This window comes from Centrocercus urophasianus, unplaced genomic scaffold (assembly GCF_019232065.1).
Source record: "Centrocercus urophasianus isolate 14NV4802_14NV808 unplaced genomic scaffold, USGS_Curo_1.0 seq_19, whole genome shotgun sequence".
In the NCBI taxonomy this organism is placed as follows: domain Eukaryota; kingdom Metazoa; phylum Chordata; class Aves; order Galliformes; family Phasianidae; genus Centrocercus; species Centrocercus urophasianus.
In genome coordinates this window covers 2,940,192-2,960,724 of record NW_024884744.1, presented here as the reverse complement: position 1 = coordinate 2,960,724, position 20,533 = coordinate 2,940,192, and the positions used below count along the sequence as shown (strand labels likewise).

At 40.3% G+C, this 20,533-nt stretch overlaps 1 protein-coding gene across 7 annotated transcripts in view; it reads left to right on the top strand.

The window, feature by feature from the left end:
• The window catches only part of BCHE (butyrylcholinesterase), an 88,891-nt gene that overhangs the window by 38,555 nt on the left and 29,803 nt on the right, over positions 1-20,533 (top strand). Inside the window, exon 2 of one of the 7 annotated variants that reach the window (XM_042820991.1) lies at positions 107-216. The exons of 3 other annotated variants lie outside the window; for them this stretch is intronic. Coding sequence is in view for 1 of the 4 variants with exons in the window: in XM_042820989.1 (XP_042676923.1) it covers positions 898-907 (10 nt within the window). In the remaining 3 variants the exon portion in view is untranslated. Of the gene's footprint in view, positions 1-106; positions 217-882; positions 908-2,778; positions 2,800-18,241; positions 18,355-20,533 lie in introns of those variants that run through there. 3 more of the 7 variants (XM_042820989.1, XM_042820994.1, XM_042820992.1) reach the window with 3 other exon arrangements.

The following is a 20,533-nucleotide window of genomic DNA, read 5'->3' as shown; positions in this document are numbered from 1 at the left end:
GCCAAAGTGTTATTAATTAAGTACATTATTTACATTTAAAAAGTTGCTTATCTTGTGAGTTATGTGAAGTTCCTGGCTCCTGAACCATCTGCTTATCTGACAACAGGCCAGGTGAAGCAGCACTTGTGGATATAAGGAGATTGGCTACTTAGCAACCCCTGATCGGTCTTCTGTGAAAAAAGAAAGGAGCAGCAAGGGAGGAAGTCAGCTCTGGAGGTTGGTCTTTTCTGCTTCTCTTTAAAGTTAAGAAATAATGAAGTGGGAGAGGTGGAAGTTTGATCAGACAGGGAGGTTCGAGTAAAGGAAGAAATACATGCCACTCCCTCCACCCTTATTTCTTTGCCAATTGGTCAGAAACATCATCATAGATCTGATTTTGCAGTGGGCAGACTGGGAAGCTGTGCCAGTGGGGGTTTGGTCTTCACCTCAGAGCATTGGAACTCACTGAAGCCCCTCCCACAGTGACCCCATGCATAGGTCCAGACCAGCTGAAGGGTACATGAGATGGCACCAATCCTGCAAATGCACTACGTCGCTTTGTGAAATCAACTGCCTTACACCTAAAGTCAGGAAGAGCTGCACATACCTTGCCCTATGCTTCAAGCTCTTCAAAGGCAATGGGCAAAAGATTTTAAGTTGAAAACTGGGAATCTTCTGTTGTAGGAACAGCTAAGTAACAGCCAATAGCTTAAAGTGGTACTTTTGTGGTCCTTTCCACATATTCTTCAACAGTGGAAATGCAAAATGTTCTCAAGGAGAACGAAGAGGCTGTTAATTGCATGGCATTACCTCACCTGAGTAGTTTTGCAGTATTTCTGAATACAGCTGATTTTGGACAACCAAAGAAAGGATGCATAGATACCTCCATGTCACTGAGGTACACTGCATGACTTTGTGATGCATACAGGTACGTGGAAAGAAAGATGCCTTTCTAAAGTAGCTCAAGCCCAGATTTGGTCATCCCCCTGGGAATGGGTCTGGTGTAGGAGGGAGAGAGACATTTCCTAAATTTATCACAGCCCAAGAAATAAAGATCAACCTTAAAACTGTACTGGAGTATTGGAGTGAGAATTAGTGTTAGAATGAGTAAACCAAATGAGAGGAAAACTATTCACTAGTATGGAATGAAAACATGTGTACTCCTTTCTCTTTAAGGTGCTAGTGGGATATCAAGGCAGAATTAAAGTGTTTTTGGTGTCAGTTGCTTACATCTCTCAGTTCCCACTGGAAATTTTCCAATCATCAAAAATCCAGCTATAAGAAATGGGCTTTCACCGCAGTTTGCAGCTATTTCTCTCTAACTGATAATGATGTCAGGCAACCTTTGTGCAGCATAAGAAGCAGAGCAAACACTCCTCAGCTGATTTCTTGCTACTCTTATGTCATATAACAGTTGGCAATAAGGCTGGGACTTCAAATGTGTTTTTCTTTGTGCTTCAGTCATGCCATGAGACAGCAAACCCCATAACCTGAAGTTTACCAAGATAGGGCCTTTGCAGGTTGCTGTGCTGGGAAAGCTCCTCCAGTGATGGCAGGCTGCTCAGAGCTCATCCTTAGCCACAGCTCATCCAGACGCTACCAATACCCCAAAGCTCTCACAAATTACAGTGATTAATGTAACGTAATGTAATGCCTGATACTTCACAGCTTGAAGCTGACTTCCAAGGAGTGCCTGTTCCTTCTTCTTCACCACTCATGAGCTCTGCTCTCACCTTTTCCCTTCTTCCCTCACTTTTCTCCCAGATGACTCTGATTTTTGGGTGCACTTCTCCATAAAGAAACAACAAAAGATGGACTTCAGGTTTAGCTGTGGCAAAGTGAGGTTAATCACCGATTAATGCAGTGCTGAGGTCGGTGCCATAGGTAATGAGGCTGATTAACACTCAGGATCCTGCAGCACTGCTTAGGTTTATCTTTGCTTTTTTCCTTCTGGGATTAATCTCATTTTATACATTTGGACAGCCAACGTTTGGATCTCAGGTATATTAGATTGGTCTGTCAGACAGCTCCAGGCTCCTTGGGCTCCCCATCTTTCAAATCTTTGCATAAACACCTCTTCAGTTGTATAGTAATAAGTGCTTTTAAACTAGCATACTTGTAGTGAGAAAAAGCAGCAAATCTCTACATATCTATGAATTCTAAGAAACAGTATTTCTGGGCTTTTTTTTTTTTTTTTTTTCTTCCCTTCTGTGTGCTTGTTTTTCTCTGGCAGAAGTTGGACTGCAGTTTCATTTCTGTGCTTTTCAAGTGACTGACTTCTCCCCTGAAAATCTTTTCAGTCATTGTGGAATTAAACAGAAGAGATTTCTGAACAGAAAAAAAGCACAGAAAACCATCTCCAAACCAAAGAATTTTGCTCTCTATCAAGCAGAGGGGATATTTGGTACAACACTGCAGTGGGACAGAGATCAGGTGTGTGGCATGAGAGTTTGGATATCAGTTTCTCCTGCCTCATTTCCATATAAAGATGGGGTATAGCAGACTGTTTGGTGATGGGGCTGTAATGCAAATATAGCACAAATTAGATTTTGGTGCTGCAGGTCCAATCCAGGTAATTCCAGCCCTGCTTGGCAACACCTGTCCTGCTTTTATTTCTTTTGCTCCCTGTTCCTGGAGTTCCTCCCATGCAAGAAATAATCTCTTATTTCTCTCACCAGAGTCATAAAACTGCAAAGAGTTATAAAAGAGCTGCAAAGTTAAATGTTAGGAGGAAATCCTTTATTCAGAGAGTGGTGAGTCCCTGGCACAGGCTGTCCAGAGATCTGTGGGTGCCCCATCCCTGGAGGTGCTCAAGACCAGGTTGGATGGGCAACCGTGGGTTGGGTGGCAATCTTCCCTACAGTGGGTGGGTGGAACTGGATGGATAAGGGCCCTTAACTTTTAGGAAGGAATAGCCCTCCCAACTCAAGCCATTCTGGGATGAAAATAGATGGGGCTGCTCAGCCCAGAGGAAAGACCAGTCATCAGGGGCCCCATGCAAAAGAAAAGGAAGGAGGAATGACTTTGAGCAGTGCAGTGGCCCTATGTTTCCCTGTAGAGTAATGACTTTTCAAGAAGTTGGGGGTGGATTTTGTGTTTTGTTTGTGTGTGTGTGTTTTGGTCATTTTATGTGTTTGTGATTTCTTTGTAGTTTCTATGAATAGTTTGGGTTTTTTTCCATTGGTAACATCTTAGTCCATTGCTCTAGATATGCTACTCTCCATCAGCCTGGCTTCATTGAAGCTAGGTGTAGTTTTAGAATGGTGATAGACTGTAGCTGAAATTAAAACCCATACTTTTTCTTTCAAGTCTGTTATTCTGCAATGCCAGAAACACTGTGGAGTCGCCTTCTTGTCAAATAAGAATATAATAACACTGCAATACACAGCTGACTGTTGCTGATGGCTTTGAGAGCTGCAATACTCAGTTATGATACTGAGCAGCCCAGGAAATGTGGTAGAGAAGTTAGAAAGCAAAACTTACATCTCAGAGAGCTTGCCAGTATTTCTGCGTCTGCGTTCATCTCAAACTATTCTGTGAGTTTATTTTGTTTTGTAATGTCAAATCAAAACAAGTCATGCATTCAAGGAGAAACAGTAACATTCAGTAGCTCTAGCTAGTTTAGCATAGGTTTGATGGAATAGTTATACAGAAAGAGGGCATGTAATATGAAAGACTGATGTACTTTCCAGTAATACTGCATACATTAATGAATTTTCTCTGTCAAGAAAGATGCTGTTCAGTAGGGTCATAGTAGATAATTGTAGTGGAAATGCTAAGTAGTGATTAAACACCTGGCAGGAAGGCAGGGCCAACACAGAGGAGCTTAGGTGTATGCAGTGCAATGCACCTGAATGACCAGCAGGGCTGGAGCTGGTGTCCACTCCTTCCCAGACCTCATTTAAGGGTTGGCAGTGGAAGCAAGGGTATCCTTCTGGAGATCCCTGCTACCTGAGGCCTTCCAAAGGTAAGCAGCTTGTTTCCTTTGTTTGTGCTCACAGCTGTTGCATTTGAGGAAATCCCTACTTGCTGCAGCCTGGGACCATGCTGCTCTGCTATCATTGCTCCATTTTCCATTGTGTTACAACAATCCTTGTTCGGGTGATGAGGATAAAGTAAATGCTTACTATCTCCCCAAAAACAGATAGGTTAAATTAGGTTGGCTTACCTAGAAAAAATAATGTGTCTTAAGCAGGTGTTTGTCTCTTTGAAATTCCATTATGAATAAATATCCAGGAGTTGAAAGAGTAATATAGGAGGAAGTGATAACACATGTAAGTAAACTTATATACATATAGTCTGGAATTGGATGCAAAAGTTCTAATGACAAATGACTGAAATTGTCAGATGTTTCCATTAGCATCAGAATGGGCAAGAAATAACAAGATTACATTTATTCAGATAATTAGTGAAATAATATGTAATGATTTCTGATAAATTCAGATGCTTGGACATGGTGAGCAGGAAGTCCTGAGGATTCTAAGGATTTCAAAAAAACGTGTTCAGGAGGAAAATAAAATAAATAAATGGGCAAAAGATATCAGCCTGCTCCAGCAAACGTGTGCTTTTGAGTTATTGTGGTTAGTAGGCCTTGTAGCTTGACTAAACAGTGTTCTTAACAGATGAGTAACACTGAAGAATCTAAGGCAATGGTGTTGCCAAATTTCTAACAAAATAAACCATTGTCTTCAGTATTGCCTTCATCAGTTTATTTATATTTTTATTATAAATAGAAAGTAAAAGGAGATACTGAAAAATATAGCTTTTTTTGTCAACGTAGATATGATGAAAATTTTAGACATGCCAATCAATACCAATTAAGATCATGGATATCATCTGAATTTCTGTCTAGGTGGAAATCAAATATTGACTTCCACAGTTCCTCTGTGGGAAATGTCAAAGCTTCACAACTGGTATCTCACATTGTGAATTAAAGGCAAATGCTATATGCTTTGAATGTGCTCTGCACAACTTGAAGTAAAATGCAATGGTTTACTCTGTTCTCAAAAGAGCAAATGTTCTGTGTAAGCTGGGAAACCTTCCAATCACATTTTTGGAACAAGAAGATATTTCTAGGAGGCCTACAGCATAAGGTACATGAAAATATTACATATTCATATTAATCAATACACATTGGCATAAGAGAATTGATTTTTTTTTATATCATTGCTTCATCAACTGACTACAGAACTGAAATGTTCAACATTTTCTGCCAGTTCCTTCTTCCATGATGCCTAAATATGAAATGCATCATAAAGCCAACTATTTTTGCAGAACTGAAGTTAACCAATTTATATTGTATACTGTAAGTATTCCTTGTTTTTAGTCTGTTTATCTTGATAGATGTGCTTCAGATAATTGAGTCAGTGTTCTCTAGTTGGTGTGACCATATCAGTTCTTCAGCTTTTGAGATGCTGTAGAGTTGAAAGGCCCGTGTTGCTTTGGCTGGTCAGAAATGAAGCAGTACTGGGAGTAGAACTGCTTTTAAATGTGTAAAACGCATTTTAAAGCTCCTGTTGTCTAGAAGACATTCCTGCTATGTTACTAGTAAATGTTTTCCTTGTTTTCTATCATGTAGGTGAAAATTCAAAATTGAGGAAACGTGGAACAACAGGAAATTTTGTATTGGATTTATCCTCTTAATAGCAGCCACCTGCAACATGCTAGCTATTTCTGGCTGCTTTTGAGGAATAAGCAAACATTTTTATTGAGTTGTTTAGGTTTCTGTTTTGGGAGTGAAGCAGCCATCACTGAATTAATATCTGTGGTTATTGGTTCATGAGCCTTCGTCTACCATTTTTCCTAATTGGTTATATTTACTGGAAAATGAACTGTATCCCATTTGTTTGCAGATTGAAAGTCTGCCTAAATCTGTAGTATGACTCTAATCTCTCAGAGTTTATTTGCAGTTTAAAGGTGATTGTTGTGGCTTCTTTTCCATGCTAAATACCATTCATTAGATGAAGTAGCAATGCATTGTCCTCAGCTGCAGCATGGACTGCATTTTTTTCAGTATAAAAGGGAAAAATACAAGCTGTATCTCCTTTACACTGCTTCAGACTCACTGAATGGTTTAAAAGAAAATTCTTTGTTCTAATTTATGAGCAATCAAAAATAACACTGAATCTTGCATTGGGACATCTCTACCAAAGAGCAGCCACATTGAGATTAAGCTTTGTCTTTGTGCGCTGTGATAGACTTGCAGGTGCTATTACCACCAGTTAAAGCAGACAGGCTCATGGGCATGATGTAAAGCAAGCAAATACAAGCACTTATTGCCATAGAGGAGCTCAGAAGATTTGCTGAGTAGGCTGGTACCACTTTTTACATTACTCCTGGGATTGAAACTGGCAAAAATCAGTCCCAGCAGCAAGCTTTGGGGCACTCGATATTAACCTCTCTGCATGTCAAGAATTAGCACTTCTTTCTTCTCCTTTGTCTTCTCTATCTCACGAGCGGTTTTTAATCCATGGCAGAAATTTACTTTTTACTCTCTAGTTATCAAATTTCCATAGCTGGCTGTGGCCATGGGTTGTGTCATAAGCCGCCTACAAGTACCACTGAGTGATCTCCTTTGGTCTTTTTATTCTCTATTAACTTTTTCTTTTTATCAGCTTTATATGGCAAGACAGTTAACCTTTCAAATCATTGGGGATTTTTACCTGCTACTTAATTTTCTGAATATTCTGTAGTTTTATATTGATGTTTATCAGTCCATCTAAAATACTGACGTCAGTGAAGTAGTAGTTCCTTCTCAGGTAACTTAGGAAATTTGATAACCTCTACAGTTGTCCAGCTGTTCAACATCTGCCCTTTCTGAGCATGAATACATCAATATACATCCACATCAATACGAAATGGATGGAGAGAAGCAGGCTATAGCATTGTTGCTGTGATTACAGCAGAAATTGTGTTGGATCCGTTGGAGAAGTTTTAGAAGAGAAAGCAACCTCATCATCTGCAAATAACTTGTGATCCAAAAGCCAAGACGGTACCAATTCTGAACTGAAAGATGGAGTTGTATCATGTGTGAGAGCAATGCCTGCCCTGTTGTGCTACTACCATTCACTGAGTATGAAAGAAGAGGTGGTGGTGTTGCATAGGAAACAGTGATACAGCCTCTTTCACATCATCAGTAGCTACACAGCTTCTTAGATTAGTGCTATAAGCATGAAACTTAATGCTTTTTCCATGGGTGGGGGGGGGACGACAGCGTATTTATGTGGGATGTTCTTTTCTATTGTACACACTACTGCTGGTTTTTGAAATAACTTTGAGACACAGAAAAGGTCTGTGGATGTAGGGGGGAGTGCAATACTGGAAGTAAGCCACAGCAATGAACATGAAGGGGTGGTTTGTTGGAAGCTGCACTGAGCATAACATCAATTCGCAGCTCAGCTTTGCAGTGTTTGCATCCTAAGCCTGTGCAGATGGGTTATTTATTTTCATACCTGAATTTCATGGCCAGCAAACACTGCCAGTGGTTTACAAAGCGAACCGAAGTCCTATGAAAAAAAGCTGAGCTGTAAAATCAAGAGGAAAATGAGTCTGAGGGATGAGTTTATTTCTGGTTTTTGAGGATTTGAGGGTCTTTCCAGGCAAATAACAGCTGTTGGGTGAGCGCAGCAGCGGAGCTCTGTAGTGATGCACAGTGCTTAAGGGCAACAGCACAACCTGGTGGTTTATGGTTATCCTGATTCATCAGATCAGGCATCTGCGTAGGAAAATCCAGGACTTTCCCTTCCCTGGAAGCCACCTTGGTGTCTGTTCAGAATTGAAACTGTTTCTCATTGGTTCGTTTGTAAGATGCTGTTTTACCTGAGGTTATCAGAATAAATAAGCAGGACGAGACTGCAAGAGGATATACAAAAGGATAAATGAATAGGTCTCTTCCTGTCCAACTTCTATGAATCTGAAACTGCAAGGCACAGTTCTGGCCAGCTACTTTGTGTGATTTTTTGTGCTGGATGTGTCTAAATTTTTGTTCCAAGATAATAGCTGGATGCTTATTGCTAGAAAGAATAAGTTTGCAATATGCACTCTGCAAAACAATGTGACAAAAATAGAGCATGTGCAGGAAAAATAAAAGTTTGGCTTATTGGCTTTTTCTGCTACAGTGGAATTAAAATAAATGATATGTTAACATAATTGGAATATTCAAACACAATAATGCATATCATCTTTCCTTTATATCTCCAGGATGTGTGATGTTGGTCAGGTGGTTCCTCTTGATGCCGCAGTGAAATGGGATGGGTAGCAAAGGTGCTCAGACAGAATTTGCGAATATTGTTGGTTCCATTACCTATTTTGCTTGATTTTGAAGAGCAGGCTGTGTCGTGTCAGGAGTGGAACTGGCACTGGTGTAGTTGTTGAACAGAATTCCTGAATCTAGAAAGGCAGCGCCAGTCCAATGCTGGGGCTGAACCTGAGAGCAGATTCTTCTTTGGGCACTTGATGGAAAAAATCCTTTTTATTTTATTTTATTGTTATTTATTTATTTATTTATTTTCCTAAGAGAGGCTTACTGAGGCATCGAAAAGCTGAAATGCTTTTGGCTAAGAAGTAATGTTATTTTTTTGTGCAATGAGGATTCCTACAGGGTGGTCATCACTAATAAATGCTTGTGTTTCTCATTACTTTGTCTTTGTACTGGAGTTCTGAATACAGCTGAGTTATAGTCTTGGTCTGAATAAGAGCTCTAGTTTGTATGGTAGTATGCTTAATGCAATTAAGCTTGCTTGCATTTGAGTTCATATTTAAGTTTTATTTATTTTAGTGCAATTAAAAGTACATGAAATGTGAAGTGTGCTGGAATTTATGAAAATACTTATTGTTCTGTTTTAACATTTACCTCTACAATAAAGGATGCATAAGAGAGGGTCTGTGTTACTTTCATAGAGCCACTTGTGTAGCAATTTCATAGTATGAATCCAGTGTGCTGCCGTATGTGTCCACCACATTTTGTTCTTATTGCTCCAAAATTGGTATCAAATGACTTATGTCAGCTTAAATTTGGAGGGCAACTACATAAGCACAAACTTTGGCTGATTTACATGTCTGTGATGATTGTGAAAGTGTTTGCTTCCTAAATTGAAGCAATGCAGGCAGTCTGACAAGAAAATGAGCTGTAATATTTTCTGTTACGTTTTTGAAGAGCGGGTTGTAACACTTAGTCACTAACCTGAGGATAGATGGGTGCTTAAATTCAGATTGTTTCACATGCAGTGGTTCTGCAGAGTCTCAGGTTTGGGATTTCAGGTTTTTGCCTTTGAGGGAAATAGACTTACAGAATCACAGAATGGCCCAGGTTGGAAAAGACTTCAAGGATCATGAATCTCCAACCACCCTGCCACATGCAGGGCCACCAACCTCCACAGTTAATGCTAGACCAGCTGCCCAGGGCTCCATCCAACCTGGCCATGAACACCTCCAGAGATGGAGCATTCATAACCTCTCTGGGCAGCTGTTCCAGCACCTCACCAATCTCTCTGTAAAGAACTTCCCCCTGACATCTAAACTAAATCTTCCCTCCCTCAACTTAAAAATTATTTCTCCTTGTCCTGCTACTAAATAGCATTATGTGTGTTGGCCTACTAATTGTACAGGGCACTGTTGCAGATGTGGGTAACACCTGTTGGCATCATACCTCTATGGAGTTGTCAGTGTGGTGTATCCATACCCATGACTCAGTGATTCAGGAGCACCTAAAGCATGCATTGTCAGGATGCAGTGCATCCCATTGAAAGTCATTAATAGCTACGCTCTGTGCAATGACATGATGCACTGTAACAGCTGGCCCACAGAGAAACTCGAGGGATCCTGTCCAAGTCAGATATGCTGATAGCTGTGGCATGTACTGGCAGACTGCGTGGGGACGTTGCCAATGTCCTGCCCACCAGTGGCACTGCAGTAATGCCAGGCATATAGAATGGAGTGCTCACAGCCCATACTGACATTCTCTCCTGTGTGTCTTGCCAAAGATTTATATTAAATGAGTGAAGGTGAGCCCTGATCAGGCTTGTTTCACGTGCCTTTGAGGCACTGTGGGGACAACAGGAGCTGGCAGTCAGAACTTGAGTTCCAAATACGAGCCACTTGTCCTCAGTCTATCTCTTGTGGGTGCTGCTATTGAGATGCCACCTCCTGCCAAAAGCTCCTGACTTCATTCTCCTATGAAGAAAGGTTGAGCGAACTGGGCTTGTTTAACTTGGAGACGAAAAGGCTCCAAGGAGACCTCATTGTGGCCTTCCAGTACTTGAGTGGAGTGTATAAACAGGAAGGGGAATGGCTGCTTATGAGGGTGGATAGTGATAGGACAAGGGGGAACGGTTTTAAACTGAGACAGGGAAGGTTTAGGTTAGATACAGGAAGAAAGTTTTTCCCACAGAGGCTGGTGAACAGGCTTTGGAACAACTGGAACAGGTTGCCCCATCCCTGGAGGCATTCAAGGCCAAGCTGGATGTGGCGCTGAGCAGCCTGGTCTGGTGGTTGGTGACCTGCACGTAGCAGGGGATTGGAACAAGATGATCTTTGAGGTCCTTTTCAACCCAGGCCATTCTATGATTTGTTTTTCACTGACCCTATCTCAGGCAAACACCTCTCTCTTTCAGTGGATGGGAAAGTGCTTCCTATAAATACTTCACAAAACTTTGTTGCCTTACCTGTAGATTTAGGCTGCGTATACTAACAAATGATAGTCTGTGCATGCCTCATCTTTCTGCTTCCACCAGATGCCACTTTAATTAGATCTAAAGCTTTTTTTTTCACTTGGACCCCTCTCACCTGATGTTTACTCATCCCACTACAATCACAATCAAAATTACACCCACAATGTGAAAGCCTAGCACTGCTTTCTGACAGAAGGATTTGTTCTGTATGCATTAACAATAAAATTCCCCATAGTTAATTCAGAGAGGCCAGGCTAAAGGTCTGCATCTTGCACAATTTTTGACAACATTGAGAACAGCTGACTTAAAAATGGGGATATGAATAAAAGGAGGAGAAGAGACAAGGCAGCAAAGGAGAGTTAGCAAATTGCCCTTCACTTTTCATGTGGTTAAATCCTAATCACCAACAAATGCCCTTTCATTGGAGAGGACAGCTCTTGTTTGATTTAAGGACAAGAGTGCTTAATCAGGAAACACCACAGGCTTCTGCATTTCTTTGTGCGACATGCCGAATGTTAGGTTGTTTTCATCAGCTGCTGACAGGATATTTTGCATGAACATGAAAGTTAAAATCACTCAAGTGCTTTCACTGAGCAACTCTCAGCCACTGTGCTTTGTTGCTCTAGTGTCTCTGGGAAATGCACTGATGTTCTATTAAAGTGTGTCCCTGCAGGATAGGTAATGCTTGAGGCGCTGAAAGGCAAAGCTTGTTAAACCTGAGCAGTGGTGATGCCTGCCTGCAGGTTCTGGTTTTTGTTTTTGTTCAACAAGTGGGTTGCTGCTTTGGCAAAAATGTGGGCTTGTGGTTTGGTGCCACAGTACTCCATCTGTGCCTTGTGAATCTTATTCCAGGCCGAATCCTCACTACAACCTTTATTATGATTAATTACTGTGCACAGAGATTCCCAGCTGTGGTTGTAACTGCAACAACAGGCTCTGGCAGCTCCTGGGCAGACTGCTCTAAGGGCTGTCCTTCCTCATGGGACATCCACCAGCTGAGGAGCCCTTGAGGAGCTGGCAGGGAATTTTTTTGATCATTGCTTTTGGCAAACTTTTAGAAAATGCAGCCTTTGAATCCCAAGGGAGGATTTCTATTTACTGTGGAAAAATGGAGATGTTGCTTTCATTCAAGATTGCCCTCAAAAATATCTTTGAGTTTCACTAATATATTGAATATTTCTCTAAAACCGAAGTCTTTAAACAAAACCGTGAGGGATGATGTTTTAATGCCCTGTGTGTCTTGATGCAATTCAGCCTTCCTTATGATTTGGGCGCATCTTTTAATTCCCTGGTATTTCTGGTCTGGTAAGGAAAACAGAAAGTCCTTTAGGTTGCAGGCTCTCTCTGTGCGGTTTGTACTGAACCTGCCTTCAGGCAGAAACAAGAGAATGAGCAGAGCATCATAATGTTCCTGTTGCTGCTCAATGTCTCTGAGCTGAGTCTGCCTGCAGTGCTGCGTTCTGCCTGTGTGTGCTGAGCTCTTCTTTTCCTCATCAACCTGTTCCAGCCTGAGCTGAGGGAAATTACATGTACAGATTGGTTATGATGTTGAAATCCTACTGCGTGATACATAGGAATGGTCTGTGGAAAGTCAGTGTTGTTCTGGCTTTGTTAGTGCAAGCAAACATGAGAGAGGGTAAAGAGAAGTTTATCAGTTCATCCATCAGGAAACTGGCACAGAGTAATCATGAATGGAATATACGTAAGGAACTAATGAAGTTGGCTAATGAATGAGTAGCTCATGCAAAGTATTGTTTTGTAATAGTTGAATGTGATCAGTGTTTCAAGAACTCTGTTGGATTCAAAATTCTTCTGCAAGCATGTATTTAGCATCACATAGTATTGCATTTAAGTTAATATTGCCTACTTAACATATAGACATGTAGCAGAAGCTGTGGGAGTGTACTGTGCTTTGCCACGATGCCACCTGCTCTGATGACTGTTTTTCAAGCAGATGGTACAGTGATGAATTACCCAATATTCACAAATCGTAGCATCTTCCTGAAAAATTTGCACAGATGTTTATAATGAGTTTCATGATTACACAGCACTTGCACATCCACAGAGCAAAGGGGCCTTCTGTTCAAAAGTCACTCAGCCTGAGAATTTTGCTTTTTTGACAGGACTATAGCAGCACTCAGCAGTGCCTGAGTTCCCATAAGTGTAATAATCTTTGGGCATGGCCCTATGGCAAGAAGTCAGTGTGCCTAAGCGCTTTGGGCCATGGGGTAACAAAATAAGTGCAACCTCTTCTAGGGTCATCTGTTTTTCATGGGGTTGTATTTCTTTCACGAATCACGTAGGCAAAGAGATCAAATCCTCTGTGAATTACAGAAAGTAAGGGAAAAATAACTGGAATATTTCAGAGTTTTGATCTAGGTGATCGTAGCAAGTAAAAATATAACATGTGAGCTGATGCCAGCGACCATCAGCAACACCTTCCTCCTCCTTGAGCAGAATTATTGGATAGGTGTAGCCTGACTGCTAATGACATGGGTTGCAGAAATCTCCTCTCCAATGCGTTTTGGACACATGGAGAGCAGCAACAGGGCATTGGTGAATCTGAAGTTTTACCTCGCCTAAACTATTTCTGCTGTAATCTGTAGCTGTAATACATCCAGCTGCCGTGAGCCTCTTATTGAAAAGTGGACAAGGGCACACTGAACTTGTTTCCATTGTAATTTCCCACCACGGGTCCCACCGGGTCCTGGTGTGAGCCTCAATTCTTTCAATGTGTTGGATGAAATTGAATCTGAAATCAGCAATGACTTAAGCTAAGCCTTTGAACAGCTCTATGGCTTTTTCATTAGAGAAACACATCTTTGACACCAAAACTGAAAGATGGAAAATTGTATTAGTGATGAGGTCTAAAACAAAGTGTGAGGATTGGGAATTGGGAAGTTTTCACCTTCCCTAATCAAGATTAGATTGAAACTTTCTAGATATTCACAGATAAAGGATGGGTTGTTACTGACTAAACTTCTTACCATCCGTGGTGGGCAATTTTGGTTTTTCAGAACTGCCCATGTATTGCTTGGGTATTTCTGCTTTTGGTGCATCGGATAGCTAATGACTTTAGCTGACAGATATATTATCACAAGACAACAAATAAGAAGTTTTTGTGTGTGTGTCAGATTACCTTATTAAGCTCACACAAGATTTCAGCTCTTTGCTGATGCTTCAGCCTGGCCTGTTTACTTGCATACTAAACATTGAGTCTATAATACTGTCATGCAAGACATGTTGTGCATACATTAATCATTCTTTACTTTCTTTATTGAATCTAATCCTTATATGAGACAAAATAATGGGTTATGTAAGAATACCATAGGAGATTAAGAGTAAATGAACATTCAAAAGAAATAATAACAGTAATGCCTCTGTTTTTCAATTGGATGTATTTCCTCATTGGCTCAGATTTCTCCAAGAGTTTTATAAAAATGCAGGCCATAATTGTGCTAATAAAGAGGAAATTATACCAACCTATAATTAGAGTAATAAGAAGAAAGCTGAAGTAGATTATAATTGAACCAATAAGAGGAAAATATAATCATGTTTAATGGCTTATATGGATGTTATTGTCTTCTGTATATTTAATAAATTGGTATCCATTTTCATGATATGTACCCAAGACATCTTTCCTGATGTTATCAAATTTCCTTTCAGATCAGTTGGCTCTCATGACTGTTTGTTAATAGAAATGTTGTTGGGAATTTCTGCTGGTCACAAACAACATCTGAGGTTGCCTGGGCAGAGCAGACCTATTCTGTGTTTGTTGTTACAGTCCAGAAAGGCTCATCAAGGGTTAGGGTGATGGCATTTCAGAACGTTACAAATCAGTAGAATAGCAGTTGTCTCTGCAAATGAATTGTATAGAAGATCAACATACGGAGGGTCCTAATCTCCCCAGCAAAAGCTTTTTGTTGAGACAATCCCCTGCTGCTCACAGAAGCCCTGCTGTAAAGCTTAGATTTCAATCACTCATCACGGATGTCTCAAGCTCTGCTTCATTGCTCTTTTGGTTCTGGCAAACACCTATTCCCCCACCTCTAGTGTGTGTTGCCATGTTGTTGGCTTACCCATCTTCACCCTGTAAGCTCCTCTGTAATTAGGCTTCTTCAGAAAACCAGCATAAAGGCAGAACTTCATGTGGGTTTGGAGACAGCTGCAATCACCCCTAGTAACACGCAATCTCAACAGGCTTCTTCATTGTGTCAGTGTTTCACATCAACATATACACAGAGTTGTGCAGCACCTAATCAGGTGATGTTCCATCTCAGAGTCATTGTGTATGGACAACTACTGTGCAGAGATGCTTTGCAAGCACAATAAACTCAATTTAAAAACAAAGGTTTATATCTTCATATGCGCAGTCATGTAATATGAATAGAAGGTTTAAAGCTTGAGCAGTAGTGGATCCTTGCTGCCACTGAGCACCTGTCATCTATTTTTTCACCTGAAGGTTTCATAGCTTTCGGCTTCTGTCTTTTCCCCCTTGAGTTTTTGAGCTGCTAACTGTTCAAATCTGCAGTTTCACCTTTCTTATCTTGTGCAGTTTGAGTTTGTTTTCTTCACAGCTTTTTCTGAGGCCGTACCAGTTTTCTCAGAAGTGCAAGCCAAGGTCACCCAGCTGCTCTGTGGGAAAACCCAGCTTGGGACTGGAGATAACTGAGGCCCCAAGGGAGCTTACCAAAGCTGGAATTTAAATAAAAAACTCCTCTCTTTTTTTTTCATCTAGGATAGGCATAAATTTTCTTTTGATTTTCTTCTTAGCAATTAAGAAAACAAGAATGTTTCCTACTTCATGTACTATCACGCACTTCACATGTGATTGCCTTTACTTTGAAGTGATATTTGCAAAGCTTTTCAGCCCAGCTATTCCCATGGGAGCCCAGGTGCTCTTTCTGAGGCTGCAGGTGGCTCAGAAGGGTCAAATCCAGAGAAGGGGACCAAGGGGACCCTTCTCATCTGAACAGACCTTGAAAGCCCAGAGGTCATCCTGGGAGAGAGGTGTGCTTTCCATTGGGAGTATCTGAAATAAATCTCTTTCCAAATGGGACCTCTCCTGCCAAAATTCCTGCATCAGTGGGAGATCTGTATTATAGGTATGTGTTGAGTTCTTATATTTGATGGAGATTTTGTTGAGAACCTTGCCTTAAATAAAGGTTTCCATGACCTCAAAATATAGTCTGATGGATAGATAGGTAGTTTGATAGCTGTAGACATGTGAAATTACTGGTGTATATCTATATTTTTATGTGTGTTTTTATTATACATATATATATCTATATATATAAATATATATCTCTATTTATATATAGAACACTGTCCATTTATCTATCTTTCTCTTTCTCTCTCTCTCTATATATATTTGGTTGTGTGCTTCTTTTTATTTCATTCTCCCAAAGGAAAACTGGGGGAAATGTCCAAAGAATTACCAAAGGTGTTAAGTGTATTTAATCTGTAATTCTCAGTCAGGTATTTTTAGTAAGCTCAGTAATAACTAAAATAAGTGTTTCCTCTCACTCTCACGGTGGTGGAACTTTAATTTATATGTTAATTTTTCTAATTAGAGGAGAAATCATAAAAGAGGGCTTACTTTTCTTAAGTATGGTCTAACACTGGACTACAGTAGAGTAGTCAAGAATTATAATGATGTGCACAGTCTGTTTTGGTTGATGGCAGCCGGGTAATGCCAAGGTGGAAATGACAGCATTTCCTACTGCCCCAAAACCAGCCTGAATACTCGCTTGCCATGAGGTCACCTTCTCAGGGGTGTATTTTAGTCTACTGCTACTGTTCTGCCACTGAGAATACAACTGTTTGTCTTAAGCACTAGAAATAACTCATTTAAGTGGTCTCTTGTACGATTTGGGGCTTTTGATTCATTCTTCTGTGTGTCACCTGGCAGTGTTCCTGAATCAGGTATTAGAGAAAGTCAGTGCATGTCAGAGAACATGTGGAACTGCCTTAATTCAGATGGCAAAACATATTGCTTCATTCAGGAAACTGCCCTTAAACTATTTTAATCACCTGGGGTTGCCTCTGAAATTGGCTCCAAATTAATCCTGGTTTGTTATTTATGTAATTGTGACCAAGATCCTGGCTAAGAGTTCTGAATTTCAAGCTAGCAATTGTGTTGGATGCTTCCACACTAAAAATTTGGAGGTTTATAATCAGGGATGTATTCTCTCCCACAAATATGTCCCTGCAATTTACCTATCAGATATGTGATCCTGAAAGTAGACCATAAAGCTATCAGAATAAACCATTTGACAGTGCTTTCTTGAGCTTTCCTGTATTAAAACACTATTTCATGTGCTAGCTTTAAAAAAAAAAAAAAAAAAAAAAAAAAAAGTCATTTACAGTCTCCATGTCAAGGTCTATAAACTTCATACATTTTATTTCTGCTTTATTTCTGTTCTACGCATTGCCAAATATTGCTTTTGTGTAATTGAAACAGAGCTGTAGTTTGATTATTAAGCAGAGGGAAAGTAAGTGTTTTGAGCTCTAACTGGAAGCAAACCTTGAAAAGTGGAAAAGTGGGTATTTTTATTTTAGAGAGACATTAGAGAGTACATCTGCTCAGGAGCCCCAACACCAAGGGATGATTTCATGTGTTAGCTCAGGGGCGTGAGTTTGATAAGACATTTTATGAAGGTGGTTTATACAGTTTATCTCCTCCGTTCCTCTTCTCTGTTCTGCCTTCTTCAGTAGTTCAAAACATCTGCAATTGACATAATCTCTCAGGAATCAACTCCATGCTGTCAGGCAGCACCACAGGTCCTGCTCCCAGCTGGAGACGGAGCAAGTCACAAGCACCACAGGTCCCTGCCACCTGGCCTGGTCTGTGCAGCAGCCCTGACAGCTCTGGCACTTACACTGGCTTGGCACCCCCAGCCACGCATTCTGACGGAAACAGTACTTAACAGACCCAGGTGAAAGGAGGGCATCACACTGAGTAAGCAGAGGGATGATTTCTAATTTTAACCCTAAGAGGAGACTGAAGGCACTGTGTGATGCCATCTGGGTGCAGTTCTTCACCATGAAGCCAGGACAAGGCAGAGCAAATTTCAGCTGTAGCCCTCAGATGGCCGTGAGTCAAGTAATGCCAGTGATGCTTGCCAGCTGTTGACATGTCTGCACAGCAGACACTCCTCTTTTATCTGCCAACAGTTGCCTTATAACCAAAAATAGTGACTTATGCTACAGCGAAAACAAAAACTTGAAGTACTTTCACATTGTGTTAACATTGAGCTGTACAACAGCAAAAAAAAAAAAAAAATTGAGAGGCATGGGCAGCATTCTATGCACGATGAAGGAAAGAAAGGCAGGGTTTGACTGTGTTCATAAATCTGTTGATCTTCCCGGATTATCAAAGCGTTGCTCTGTGCTAAAAATCAAATCATTGCCTCTTCCCTTTCCTATAGAAGTGGATGGCTGATTTTTCCCCCAAAAGAGTTTCCCTTTGTAGCGTTTCTCCAGCGGTACCATGTGCCTTGGAGCAGATGTCGGCTAACAGGGAATGCTGCCTGCAGATCAAGTTGCTGCTGCCAACTCTCGCGAGCTTTGTGTCAGAAACAGTTGATTATAATGTCAGTACTGTCCAATTTACGGGCTTAGAGCAGCAGCTGCACACTGCGTTTTCCCTGAAGTATTCAAAGACCCCGAACCTTTAAAACTTTGTAGTTCTTGTAATAGAAGTGAGGTAAGTGATTCTCTGTTTCCACGTCTCTGTCTGCCAGGGGTAATTTACGGTTCCGCTTGATTTGCATGGGAATTGTGATCTTTTAAAACGCTCTGCTCTGCCCATTTGTTGCTCTCTTGGGAAAACTCGCTTTGCTCTGCAAATGGAACGAGTAAGCAGGCGCGTGGATCAGACCTCGGTGTTATTTAAGGGATCCTGGGCTGAGTAAATTAAAATGTGCCAGAAATCACTTATTAATTCAGCCATCTTTTCTATTTAAATAGTGACTTTACTATTTTATGTAGTATTTTTCTTTTTCTTTTTCTTTCTTTTTTTTTTTTTTTTATTTTATTTTTGTGGCTGGGTAAAGATTTGCAGGGAGAAGAAACAATTATTGAAATAAATGTTATTCCCCTGTGGAATAAGAATATAAAAGCATGTTCTATTTAACTTTAGCTGGAGAAAACTACCACAAAACTGGCTTTTTAGTGTATGCAAATGCATTATATGATATATCTCTTCTCGGCTGAGGTTGATGAGCTGAAGCACTCTGCTGCTGTTTTACTTAAGTAGTAATAAGTGATATTTGTTTTTCCTCATGTAACGTTTCTCAGTGTAAATTCAACTTTACTTTGGGTTTGTTTGAATGCAGCGTAAGAAACCTTACTAAGTGTAATATTAGTCATACACTGAAGGTGTCATAATAAGCTGCCCTTGTTACTTTTGTCGGTATAGAGAAACATGAGAGCAGGCAAACTCTTTCATTCAGCAGTACGAAACTCCTGCATTTTTTAATCTTGATCTGCTTCATACTTTTCTACCTATGCTATTGCAGAGATCATTGGGATGGTGGTGCAGAACTGAATCTTTAATTCTTTTCTCGTCTAAAATTCCTGCCTTTGGGATCGAAAGTTACACTTATGTGTTTTGCAGTGCTACTACAGTGTTATATTCCTGTCCCATTCTTTTTTTTAATTTACTGGAGAGGGCAGAAGGGAGTTAACTTTAATTACAATGTAGACATTAAAAGCCTTGGGACCTTTAACATCTCTTATTTTTTCTTACTGCCATTTGTTTTCTTGGTAATGACACTGAAACCTTTTACCATTTCCAGTTTGCTGCTGTCTCTCAGTCTTGGGGTCAATGCATTAGAAATAAATATGTGATGAGGAGAAAGTGTCAATGAACTGGTAGACCTAATTACTTTTCCCACCTTACAGTGCTCTGTAGTTGATGCACACTTCCTACTATTACTGAGTTGATTGTGAGGTGGGGGGCAAAGAGCTTAGCCCTACCCTAATCCTTACATACTTTTTCTAATCCAGCTCTTAGAAGATTTTGTTGTGGGAATGAATGGACGAAAAAAGACTAGCACCAGTGAGGGCAGCTCTGCAAGCTGTTGGAGTGTTGTAGGGGCTGCTGCCCCACATGAGTCCTGATGGAGGTTTGGCATACAAGAGGACAGATTCCTACACACCAAGATTAAGGCTGGGTGGATTTGTTAGACCAAAGCTTAAGGTTTATTATCCCTTTTCACCACCCTTTTTTTTTTTTTTTTTTTTTTTCAAATAAAAAGACAGAACATGCAGTTCATTTTTCTCAAGTTTGCCTATTGCTTACCTGTCTTGATTAATAGTATAAATATTGATCCTGAAGGTTCTCATCCATATGTTTAATGCTATCTCAAAGTCAGGAACATTGTTGCACAAATTGTTCCTTTTTTATTTTATTTTCTTAGTTTATTTCTAGCAATATGCAAACAAGGGAAAGGAGCTCGTCTTAAGCACAAAGCTGTACTTTCCACAGAAATTAGCCACATTCCTTTTAAGGGCACAAGTGCTTCTCATTAACAAAGAATGGCCTGTTTAAACTGGCTGGACAGAGTAGGCTATGTACAACAGGGCAATAAGGAAAAAATAGAGAAAAGCTTTGTTGAATGTTTTCAAATATGTAAGATATAGAAATTGGTTTATGTAAATGCTAGTTTTCTGACTTTGAGAGGATGAAGCTGGGTGTTTGTAAGAGTGTTTGGAAAGGTTGTTGTATATAGGACTACTAATCTGCTTAAACAGGATACATAATATCTATATCCTTTGCTTTAATATAATGTTAGCTATTACTTAGTTCTTAGGGAGAAAAGACCAGGCCATACTTAAACTATGAAGCCCCAATAGTGTAAATTAAAATAAACAAAACAAAC